General features: G+C 30.0%; 2 protein-coding genes across 3 annotated transcripts; one reads left to right on the top strand and one right to left on the bottom strand.

Moving 5' to 3' along the window:
- LOC109343158 (beta-galactosidase 5-like) lies at positions 1,828–7,747 on the top strand. 2 transcript variants are annotated; one of them, XM_019581329.1, is made up of 19 exons: positions 1,828–2,138; positions 2,273–2,368; positions 2,508–2,620; positions 2,755–2,821; positions 2,920–3,012; positions 3,181–3,318; positions 3,634–3,722; positions 3,847–3,952; positions 4,065–4,152; positions 4,257–4,375; positions 4,484–4,648; positions 4,791–4,969; positions 5,156–5,268; positions 5,368–5,477; positions 5,861–5,971; positions 6,068–6,181; positions 6,542–6,744; positions 7,354–7,508; positions 7,548–7,564. In XM_019581329.1, the coding sequence occupies exons 1-18, from the start codon at positions 1,965–1,967 to the stop codon at positions 7,496–7,498; spliced, it is 2,223 nt and encodes a 740-aa protein (XP_019436874.1). In that variant the 5' UTR covers positions 1,828–1,964; the 3' UTR covers positions 7,499–7,508; positions 7,548–7,564. The 2 variants fall into 2 exon arrangements, with proteins under 2 accessions (XP_019436874.1, XP_019436873.1); XM_019581328.1 differs by having other exon boundaries at positions 7,354–7,747.
- On the bottom strand, positions 8,264–9,598 carry LOC109343157 (thioredoxin H-type-like). Its single transcript, XM_019581327.1, has 3 exons — positions 9,417–9,598; positions 8,656–8,778; positions 8,264–8,554 (listed from the first exon to the last, which is right to left on the bottom strand). The coding sequence occupies exons 1-3, from the start codon at positions 9,504–9,506 to the stop codon at positions 8,396–8,398; spliced, it is 372 nt and encodes a 123-aa protein (XP_019436872.1). The 5' UTR covers positions 9,507–9,598; the 3' UTR covers positions 8,264–8,395.

Below are 12,407 nucleotides of genomic sequence, written 5' to 3'. Positions count from 1 at the left end.
TAAATTTATTGATGTTTCTATTTGTGTGATTTTTTGTTCTCATTTCCTTATTTCCTTAACAAAATTATATATTTTCTTTGTAAAATATGTGTGTTTCTACACATATAATAATATTTGTAGGGTGTTTCACTATTAAACTCAATAAAATATGTAAACAAAGTAAAAGGAAAAAATGTACATAGTGTAATGAATGTTGTTAGAATAATGTACTTTTTATTTTAATTAAATATAATATATTAATCATATAAATAACGGATACTCGCAGACACGGGTACCATAATACACATACTCGTCCATATGTACTACATGTATTTTTAAAAACCCGTTTATAAAACTTGTGAGTATCCGTTTGTGACTCATACCCGTGCCCATACGGATTTTACCCGCGGGTACGAGTTTTTTGTGATCCCTATATTCATTAAAACTTAATAATTAATAAATAAAAAATAACAATATTTTAATATGACAAAAATTCTAATCATACAAATTAAGAAATAATTTCTTTTAATAAATATTTATTTCAAATAATAGCAATAAATAGTTTATTTAATAATAAATAATCAATATAGAAAGTAAATAATTAAATAATTAATTTTAAAAAAATAATTATATAAAAATCCTTAATCACATTTAGTGTTGATTATAAATTATTCATGCAATGTATAGGAGCAAAATATAATTATTCATATATAAAAATAAATAATATGTATTTTTCTTTACAAATAAATAAATATTACAACAACTTTAGTGTATAAAATAGTCTATATAATTAGTGAGGTATTGTATAGTATGCACATAATTGATGCTAATACATAATTGAGACTTTCAAATTTCAAATTTGTCACTGTTTAACACTTTTAAGTGAAAGCAATCTGTAGTGTGAAATAGATATAGACAGACAATTACAAACTTCCTTTTTCTTTCTCACTTTTGACCAAAGCTATGTTGATATAAATGTCATCATTGATGTAAACTAAATGGCACCATCAATAAATAAGTAGTTCTTGATTGAAAAAACCAATGTTATGTGAACCTGAAAGGATGGAGCAATTTGATTGGTTCGATCATTGATTAGATTTTAAAATAATTTTGATTTGCAATCTTAATTAAATAAAAGGTTATACCATTTTAAACTATAAAAATTTGGGTTCGATCGTTTAAACCTGATTAAACCATATTAATCTGAAATGTAAATCGAACCGTTCACATGATTTATAAAAAAAGAATATTATTATAATAATTTATTTTACTGAAAAATACAAAAATATATTATTTGAATATAGTTATAGATAGTTATTAATTATATAAAATTTTAAATAAATTATATATAATATATTATATAAAATTTTAAATAATTATATATAATTATTAACTATAATATATATTATAGATAATCATCAATTATATATAAAATTATTCAATAGTTTAACTATTTAAGCTTAATTCAGAATCTCTTCGAGTTTGAGGGACCATATCAACTGTCCAACTTTTGTATCACTTTATGTATCATTACTTTTGATGAATTGAAATTTTTTATTTAAATTAAAATTGCAATTATTGAATATTTTTCTAGTCAATCATATTTATATTTTAATACATGAAGTGACACAAAGAAATAATATAATGGATCCTCTCTTTCATGTTCTACTAAATATATACTTTTTTCTTCTTCTTTTTCCATCCCTATCTCTCAGTCCTATTGACACAAAAACAGTCCAAATATCAAAGCAAAACAAAAATCTACTTAAATAAACACAGACATTACCTGACATATTTGGAACTTGCATTAGTTGGTTCTAGTTGAATAACAGACAAACATATACAATAGTAGTTAGTAGCTGCATAGTTTTATATCAGTTTCAAATGAAAATATAAGACAACCCAATACCTCTTTTTTCTTCTTCTTCTGAACTCTCTTATCTCTTCCAAAAAAGTTTCCAACTTTCCCTCCATTCAGTTTAGCTATGGAAAACAACTCAGTTTCCAAGCTTCTAACACTGTACTTCTTCACTGTCCTTTTTTTGTATTCTAAGTTCATCCATTGCAATGTTACCTATGATAAGAAAGCCATTGTTATCAATGGCCAAAGGAGAATCCTCATATCTGGTTCCATTCACTATCCTAGAAGCACCCCTGAAGTATGTTTATGTCACTATATATAATATTTCTTTTTGTTTTTCACTTTTGCTTGTTACTTTTGCTTCATTTGTGGTTAAAGCTTGCATTATATTGTGTTTATGTGTGGTTTGATTGAAATACTTGTTTTTTGAAGATGTGGGAGGATCTAATTCAGAAAGCCAAAGATGGAGGCCTTGATGTTATTGATACTTATGTGTTTTGGAATGTTCATGAACCTTCTCCTAGCAATGTACTATTATTATGGATCTTTGTTTGATTCAGTTTTCTACTTTTTTAGTTCAAATTCTCAAACCCCACCTCAAAATTTGTTTTTTTCTTCTTTTCTACTTTTATTTTTGATTTTCTGATATTGGGTTGCACTGTTGCAGTACAATTTTGAAGGAAGATATGATTTGGTACGGTTCATTAAAACAGTGCAGAAAGTGGGGCTCTATGTGCATCTTCGCATTGGACCTTATGTTTGTGCTGAGTGGAATTTTGGGTAAATACAACTTCAACTTTCATGTGTTGATTTTTTTCTTCATTTTTGAATGTTTATAATCATCACATTTATTGCTTGGTTTCTTGGTATGAATTGTTATTATGATTCTCAATCACATTCTTTTATTGATATAGAGGATTTCCTGTTTGGTTGAAGTATGTTCCTGACATAAGCTTCAGAACAGATAATGGTCCTTTTAAGGTTGAGTTGTAATTTTAATTTCACTTATATTCTTTTGCCTTCAAATCTTCAATAGTGTGACCATAGAAATAATGAAATTCACCTTCCCTTTTTATTAGGAAGCAATGGAAGGTTTCACTCAGAAAATTGTCAACATGATGAAAAATGAAAAGCTATTTCAATCTCAGGGTGGTCCAATTATTCTATCTCAGGTATGCAACTCCTTTCACTTTATGGCATAACTCAAGTTTTTAACCAAATTTTCTCCAACATGTATGTTGCATGGGAACAAGTTCCTAATTGAGTTGGATTCAGCAATTAAAAATCATTACTTGAAGATAAAATCTTAGATTTGTGTCCTTTCATGTTGTAATTTCTAGATTGAGAATGAGTTACAAAGCAAGGCTCGCGGCGCTGCTGTTCCTTCATACATGACTTGGGCTGCAAAGATGGCTGTTGGTTTGGGTACAGGAGTCCCCTGGGTGATGTGCAAGGAAGATGATGCCCCTGATCCGGTGGTGAGCCGTCTCATGTTCCTCGCTCACCGACTGCTATTAACTTCTTATCGACTCGAGAAATGCTAGCAACACACTCTTTTACAAACCGGTTTCAATATGCTCTTTATTTGGTTGAAATGATTGTGAGACTCACTAAATTGCATGAGTCTAATCTCTATTTAGTATATTCTTACATGAATTCTTAACAATCATGTGTGATAGCATTCTCCTAATCATTAAATTATAGATTTCCTTTAGCCTTTAGCTCTTTCTATAAGTTCATTATCATTAGATTTTTACTAAGGTTTGAATATGATCCATCTAATTCTTCAACAGATAAATACTTGTAATGGTTTTTACTGTGATTATTTCACTCCAAATAAACCATACAAGCCAAAACTGTGGACTGAGGCTTGGACTGGCTGGTAAGCTATGTGTATAGTTTTTCTTTTTGGAATTGGTTGTTTAACTTAATTTACTATCATCTTAACTCTAAATTATTTACCCTTTTGTTCTTCTGTTTTTTTTGTTATTCCCTTTAACCATTAGGTTTACAGAATTTGGTGGCACAATTGTTCAGAGACCAGTTGAAGATCTAGCATTTGGAGTTGCTCGTTTCATACAAAAGGGTGGCTCATATTTCAATTATTACATGGTTGGTCACCTTTATTGATTTATTTCTCAATTTAGCAAAGTATATACATTGCATTAATTTAAAAAATATGAGTCTTATGACTCTTATTCATGTGCTTAATGACAAATTATAGTACCATGGAGGAACTAATTTTGGAAGATCATCTGGAGGCCCATTTATTATTACAAGTTATGACTATGATGCTCCAATTGATGAATATGGTGAGATAATTATCCTTACAAAACATCATGAAAAGATTCCAATGTTTCATTATTTTGTTTGCTCCATACGCAAGTTGTAATTGAGTGCTTTATTATATGTCCAGGTTTGCCCAGAGAACCTAAATATACTCATTTGAAGGACCTTCATAAAGCCATCAAACAATGTGAAAATGCTTTGATTTCTGCAGACCCTACTGTTACATCATTAGGAACCTATAAGGAGGTATTTTAACTCTAACAAAGAGAGTTACCCTTTTCTAGTTGCATACTTCTTTAACATAAACTAACTTCACAAATGATAACAATGATCCATGTCTTGGTTATCTTTCAGGCTCATGTTTTCTCTTCGGGAAATGGAACATGTGCAGCTTTTCTAGCAAACTATGGTTCAAATTCTTCTGCTAGAGTGACCTTCAATAACAGGCACTATGACTTGCCTCCTTGGTCCATAAGCATCCTCCCGGATTGCGTAACAGATGTATTTAACACTGCAAGAGTAAGAATACTTAAACCGCTTTTTATGCCATTTCGGTTTCTTGATTAAAGTGTGATGGAAGCGCTTGTTGTTCTTAAAATATTTGTTGTCAAACTTGCCATTTGCATCAAATTATTGATTGGATTGTTATGCCTTAACGAAGGTGAGAGTTGGAACATCACAAATACAAATGGTGCCTAGCAATTTGAAAATATTGTCATGGGAGACCTATAATGAAGATATATCTTCTCTCGAGGAAAATTCGAGGATAACAGGTTCTGGACTAATAGAACAGTTAAATGCTACTAGAGACACCAGTGACTATCTATGGTACACAACCAGGTAGGTTACTTGATATAAACTTAATCTTATTGATATTCAAAAGCAATCAAATAAATATGGCCTTCTTTTTCCTTTCTTTCATAAGTGAGTTCATCTCAAATTAATGGAATTCTTTGTCATATAGCTTTTATTCACTTTCCTTATCGGTTCTTTGAAGTTAAAATCTAATTGTTTTTTATGTCACAGTGTTGACATAAGTTCATCTGAATCGTTTCTTCGAGGAGGGCACAACAAGCCCGGCATTAGTGTGAATTCTGCAGGCGATGGCGTCCATGTGTTTATTAATGGACAATTTGTAGGTATGTACTATGTAGTTAAACTTGCTTGTTCTCGTGTTTGCACATCGATTGAGTTGAAGAAAGTTCAGTTCAACCAAGACCAGATGATTCTTTTTACAGGCTCAGCTTTTAGGACAAGTAAACAGAAAAGCTTCACATTTAATGCCCCTGCAAACTTACGTGCTGGAACAAATAAAATAGCACTTCTCAGCGTAGCTGTTGGATTACCAGTTAGTTCCTGAGAAATTCTTCATATAGCATGGTCTACTACATCATCTTTCAGTCACTGAAATCATTATTTGCCTTGTGTAAAACTAATCTTAAAAATAGATGGATTTCTAACATGCCCCTTACAATGTTACATCACTTACATGTGCAAAACTAATAATTTGAGTGTTCATGCTAAAGTGTACTTATATAAGTATTTCTTGTTAGTACCATGCTAGTAAAAATCTGGAGGTATTCTTTATTATTTCTTAGGTAGGAACAACCTTACACATATGACATAATGATTTAACTGATTATGATAGGTCATGTGATAATGGAGTGGTTCAACTTGCTTGAATAATACTTTGCTAGCCATTGATTGGTTTTGTTCTTTTTTTTCCCCTAGAATGTTGGGTTCCATTTTGAAACATGGAAGACAGGGATCACTGGTCCAATTTTGATCAATGGTCTTGACCATGGACAGAAAGATTTGACAGGGCAGAAATGGTCATACCAGGTTTGTTGCACACAAATATAATTGTCTCTATATACATAGGCTTCAATAGATGTGTTAAGGAGAAAATATTTTCTAATTATGGTATCTTCATGAAAGGTTGGCCTAAAAGGAGAAACTATGAATTTGGTGTCTCCAAATGGAGTTTCATCTGTTGATTGGACCATAGAGACACTAGCTATACAAAGCCAGCAACAATTGAAATGGCACAAGGTAAGAAAAGTTAGTGGTTGATAATATAACTTAAGAGTAAATACCCATTTCAGTCCTCGTGTTTTTCGACCATACCAATTTAGTCCCTCGAAAATTGACAAACCCAAAATAGTCTTCAAAAATATCAAATGTGAGTCAAATTAGTCTTTTTTAGCATATTTTACATCACTTGATATAAACTAATTTGACCATAAAATGACTAATGTGACCTACATTTGATATTTCTTAGACCATTTTGGGTTTTTCAAATTTTTGAGGAACCAAACTGATAAATCAAAAAACATGAGGGATTGAAATGGGTATTTACTTTGTAACTTATAACAAAGTTGACAACTTTAACCACCAAGTTGGAACTTTCAGGCTTATTTCAATGCACCTGATGGAGTTGAGCCATTGGCATTGGACTTGACAAGTATGGGAAAGGGACAAGTATGGATCAATGGGCAAAACATAGGAAGATATTGGATGGTTTATGCTAAGGGTGCTTGTAATTCTTGCAACTATGCTGGGACATATAGATCTACAAAGTGCCAACTTGGTTGTGGAAAACCCTCTCAACAATGGTACTACTTTTTTATTAATAAGATTTAACTTCAATATTACCTCATATTATTTAGGAAAAATACCACTCACTTAACTGTTACAAAATCACACACCCCTCTATGCTAGAGCCATTGAATTTGTGCAATGTGTTAGACAATAACATTATAGGTTGTGCTATCTTGTATATTTGATAGAACCATGCTGCACAACACACTTATCTAGTTTCGTACAAAGCATGATAACAACCATATGCCATGTATCTTGATTGGTCAAGAAACATCATTTGGATGGTTTAATCAACTGATCAATCCAAATATATGACATGCACTTGCACACTTTGAGGGACAGCACATTTTTCTCATGTCATGGATTATAATTAGTCATTTGATATAAATATCTAGTAATAAATAATGAGAAAGGATGTTTCTTGTTTAATCAGAATCCATTACACAAAATTATGACACACTTTATAGAACAACAAATTATATCATAGTACATAAGAGCAATGATAATGAGACAACCAATTACAAATGATGGTGATATGTCACTATTTGCATGACCCTTATCAGGAATACTGGACCATGAAAGATTAGGCTTATTCACCCAATTTTTATTTTGGAATTTTGTAGGTATCATGTTCCAAGGTCCTGGTTAAAGCCAACAAAGAACTTGATAGTAGTTTTTGAGGAACTGGGAGGGGATCCTTCGAAAATATCTCTTGTAAAGAGAACAGTACATACTGAAGCTACTAGTGAACCCAATTCAAAGAACTGAAAAGACATTACTATAAGTAGCCAAATGTTGATGGACATGGAAGCAACAAAGGACATGGTTTGAAGAATAAATAATTTTATGTCCACATGTGAAGTTGTCTAGATTCTATTAACATTGGTAGAAAGGCTTGAAAGAATAAAGTTATTATATTATAGTTTATGATAAATGTGCTTCACATGGTATGTGGTTTGGTTCAAGCTTTGATGTGATCATTACATAAGGTCTGGTGGGTAAGTGACTTTTAACTTATTCACTGGACTTTAGTGCCAATATATAACTCGAAAGAGAGAAAATTACAAGTGTTTTTATTTATGCATTTGTAATTTGTCTACACATGCAAAGTAGAGTGTCTGTGGCATTTGTAATCATCAAAATATTTTAATTGTCTAACATCAACCAAAGCGACCATGTGATTTTAGTCTCGAAAATCATATTTCATATTTTAGTCTCACATCACTGGAGGTCATTCTAGCCATAGAAAATATGGATTAATTACCTAGGTTTCATTTGGGAAAAAGTTCACTACTAACTTCCCATTATTCATTTACAAGATAATAAAAAGAGAAAGATTTATCATCCACCATTTACATTTAATCATAATTAACTTTTAAATATAATATAAATAAATGATGAATGATATATTTACTGTATATAAATATTTACCAAGATGTCATACCATTGCTATGTTTACCTAAAGGTTCTGTTTAAGAGTGATAAAATCACAATATTATTGAGCTACGAAAATGATAAAAATATGAAAAAATGTTTAATAAATGCTATCAATTTGAAAATACTTACTAGTTGCTAATCTTCATTCAATCATACAAATATATTATTATCTAATAAGTTTAAAACATACAAACTGAAAAGAAAATGATAATTTATTATTCTTGATCTTCATAAGATACTTGAAGAAGAAGAAGCAACAGTTGAATGCTTCACTATTGTCAGTTGCAGTTCTTCCTTCTTAGCACCCACCACTGTGTCCACAATTTTGCCTTCTTTCAAGAACAGGAAGGTTGGCATAGCCTGAATACCCCATTCCTCAGCAACAGTCTGAAGATAACAATACAATGGTGTAGAATTATTAGTAATTGATCGTGTGGCAAACGATTAAATATAAAATATGGTGATATCAGATATTTAGATATGCTTACCTTTAATTCATCCACATCAACCTTAAGGAAGGTGACTGCAGGCGTGTTTTTAGCAATCTCTGCTAGAATTGGGGCAATGAAGCGACAAGGACCACACCAAGAAGCGGTAAAATCCACCACAATCTATTAAACATGAAGTTAGCAACAATCTTCGCAGGTATCACATACTTGTAGAAACATGAAACTCAAAATTGACTTATACTAAAACTTAAGAAACATTACACTCTCCAAATATTATAGGTCTCAAGCGAAGTGTGACAGGCCATGAAATTGTTCTATTTCATTATCATCAACATGTTTGGCCATGAAACTTACAAGAAAGATATGCATAAAACAGGAGGAAACATGGCAAAAGCTACACACACTCTATGAATTATCCCATCTGCAAAGAATTTTTTTTGAACTATTCCATTTGTCACGCGAGAAAAATCTGGATAACAACAATAATTACCACTTCCCCCAATTTTGATTTTCAACCATATCTAAATAGCAGTCTTATGCTCTTTCTGCCTCTGCTTTATATGATTAATGTTAAGTACATGAATTGATAACACTTCCTTAACAAATCTGCATAGATATATCACTTGTCTTTCATAAAAGTTGCAAGAGTAAATTCACTAATCACTAGTAACTAATCAAATTTCTGTTTGATTTATCGCTAACTACACTAATCTAATACAACTATAGCTCTAAAAAATGCATGTAAAAATTAAAGGTTTGAAACAAATGAAAGAGAAAAAAGTGATTATTAAGGTAAATACCAATTTCTGACTCTGCTTTCCCTTCTCGATATGCTCCTTCCATGCCTCAACACTGTGAACACCGATCACTTGTCCCTCTTCAGCAGCCATATCAAATATTCAAATTCAGAATGAAATCTTTCGATTCGAATCTTCTTTGTTTAGTTATTATATCTAACACGGTAACAAGGGAGAAGGTCTTGCCTCTTTATATATAGGCCCTAGCCCCGACCAAAATACCGTATTTGTCTAAAAAATCTATAACATCTGTCAGAGGATTTGTACGGCCATTACTCTATTTAATAATTATTTATATTATTTTGTTTGATAATTATTAAATATGAATGATAAATGATACAATAGTAATAATAATGTATATAACTCATATATTATAATACATACTTTTATTTCTTTAACACCTAAATATACATTAATCATAGAAATATTGACTCTACAAAAAATTATAAACAAACGGTACATCATACGCTTTTCATTTGTATTAATTTTCTTGAAAAATGATTGATAATTAAAAATGAATAATGAATAATAGTCTGACTATATATAAAACTTTTACATTTTGATAACAATTATTTTTTGTTATTTTTTATTCTAATTTTGTTTGATTACACAACAAGTTAGACCTAATATTATGCAAGTTTTATTAGAAATGTCTAATTATAGTGTAAAAATATGGAATAACCTCCCTTTTCAACTTAAAAAAATAATCCCGTTTGGAATTCCTAACTTGCTATGCATTCAAACCAAGTATATGGCATCATACACTTTTAAATAGGGGTGTTCAAATCTAGACGAGTCCAACAATAAAATCGAAAACCGATTCAAAATAAATCGAAACCGCAAAAACCTAATGCATTTGGACCGTGTTGTACTTATTTTTTAAAGACCGATTGGTCCGGTCCGGATTTTGGTTTCACCTCTTGGATCCAGACTGATCCAGACCGGACTGAAATTGTATGTAAAGTTTAAGTGTGTGATACTTTTAAGTGTCTTCCAAACTTAATCTTAAGTCCCAACTCAAAATTGTACCTATATTTTATTTGTTATTTTCTATAACACACTTATATATATGTTGCTATGTTTTAAATCATATTGATTATATTTGATACACTTTTTTAGAACTTAAAACCAATACCATAACCAAATAAAGAGGATTCAATTATTATTGTTGTGAAAGTATTATTGTCATTAATCATCGGTGGAATATTATAACTGTTAAAATTACGTTACCGATGCTCATATTTTTATTATTGATATATTGTTGTTTTGTTATTATTGATATCTTGTTGTTGTTGTTACTATTTTATACTTTTGTTATTATTGTCTTATTCTTTATTACTACTTTATGATGTTGTTTACTTATACTATTGTTGTACACATTTTAATGTTGTTGAACACTATTTTTATTGTTGTTTTATTAATAATTAATCATTTTTATGAGTTTTGAATATAAGTGCAATTTTAATATTTTATAAAAAAAACTGATCCAAACCGAACCGAACCCGCATATTATATTTGGATCGGATTGAATCGGACATCTTAATATAAATAGACCAAACCGGTCCAGACCGCATGTTAATTATGTGTTTGGATCATATCATTTTTTGCCTAAAAACTGATCCAAATGGACTGCGAACACCCCTATTTTTAAATAGAGTAAATTACACGGACACCCCCTAAGTTTTAGTGAAATTACACAAACCACCCCTCACTTTTCTAAACTTACACAAACCTCCCCTAGTTTTATACTTTCATTATACTGATTACCCATTTATAATAAATAAGTGTAATCTTTTAAACAAAAAATATGATAAATGCAATTAAGTTAAATAAAACATCATATATTGTGTAGACAAGTCTAAATAATATACAATCAATGTATCTTTATTATTTTTGGTTCGTTACACTACATTATAAGAGTGATTTAAACAATATTTCTTTATAATTGTTGATGCATTTTGTAACAAAAAATAATAAAGATACATTGATTGTATATTATTTAGACTTGTCTACACAATATATGATGTTTTATTTAACTTAATTGCATTTATCATATTTTTTGTTTAAAAGATTACACTTATTTATTATAAATGGGTAATCAGTATAATGAAAGTATAAAACTAGGGGAGGTTTGTGTAAGTTTAGAAAAGTGAAGGGGAGTTTGTATAATTTCACTAAAACTCAGGGGGTGTCAGTGTAATTTACTCTTTTAAATATGTAAAAAATAAAATTGGAAACTTTGGTGTAACGCCCTTCGCTTTGTCCACGTTCACGCGTGACGCATTCTCGTTCGTCAGTCGCGTGATGGGTTGACTTGTGTTACCAAATTCCATATTTAGTCCTCAACCTTTTACTCTTTCAGCATGTTTTTAATAACAAGTTATTATTTTTAATTAATTTATCATGGTCAGTTAGATATTTCCAATCCCGAACTTTGACCGGTATATATTTATCCATTATTAGTACAAGCATGTTGATTGGCATAAAATTTAAGAAAACTATCATAATTAAAAAATGAAAGTAATTTGTCATGGCTAAATAATTTATATTTGTTTCATATTTTATGTCATAACCAATATAATTCATTTATCCATTAAAAAAATTATATTAGTTTGGAAATGAGAGATTTAAGAATTGATGGGACAGTTAAAATGGAATCATTAATTTACATTAAGAGATATATAATATTTAGAAACATGAAATTAGAATTATAAAGGGTAAAATATAAAACATAAATTATTGCATGAAAGTTATTTTATACTTTCCCTTTATCTATTATCTATCAGTATAAGTAAATATTTATATACAATTTTTTTATATTTAAAAGTTAATGATAATTAAATATAAATGTTAAATGATATAAATGACAATGTAAGAAACTCTCACATATTTTTCTCATAAAATGGGTCCCATTTCATTGAATGAACATTTTCTGTCTTACAAACGTGTATCACTGCTTATAATTGATAAAAAAATACTTAATTATTAAATTTT

The sequence above is a fragment of the Lupinus angustifolius genome, chromosome LG03, assembly GCF_001865875.1.
Source record: "Lupinus angustifolius cultivar Tanjil chromosome LG03, LupAngTanjil_v1.0, whole genome shotgun sequence".
NCBI classification, from domain to species: domain Eukaryota; kingdom Viridiplantae; phylum Streptophyta; class Magnoliopsida; order Fabales; family Fabaceae; genus Lupinus; species Lupinus angustifolius.
The sequence above is the reverse complement of the archived record's forward strand: the minus strand, read 5'-3'. Positions and strand labels throughout refer to the sequence as shown.

What these genes read in the sequence shown, in the direction of transcription:
- LOC109343158 (XM_019581328.1), top strand. Translation starts at nt 1,965, where the DNA reads ATGGAAAACAACTCAGTTTCCAAGCTTCTAACACTGTACTTCTTCACT. An exon ending in ATGATGCCCCTGATCCGGTG is followed by an intron (nt 3,319 to 3,633) that starts GTGAGCCGTCTC and finishes ATTCTTCAACAG; the next exon opens with ATAAATACTTGTAATGGTTT. An exon ending in TATTAATGGACAATTTGTAG is followed by an intron (nt 5,269 to 5,367) that starts GTATGTACTATG and finishes TTCTTTTTACAG; the next exon opens with GCTCAGCTTTTAGGACAAGT.
- LOC109343157 (XM_019581327.1), bottom strand. Translation starts at nt 9,506, where the DNA reads ATGGCTGCTGAAGAGGGACAAGTGATCGGTGTTCACAGTGTTGAGGCA. An exon ending in GAAAGCAGAGTCAGAAATTG is followed by an intron (nt 8,779 to 9,416) that starts GTATTTACCTTA and finishes CATGTTTAATAG; the next exon opens with ATTGTGGTGGATTTTACCGC. An exon ending in TTGATGTGGATGAATTAAAG is followed by an intron (nt 8,555 to 8,655) that starts GTAAGCATATCT and finishes TGTTATCTTCAG; the next exon opens with ACTGTTGCTGAGGAATGGGG.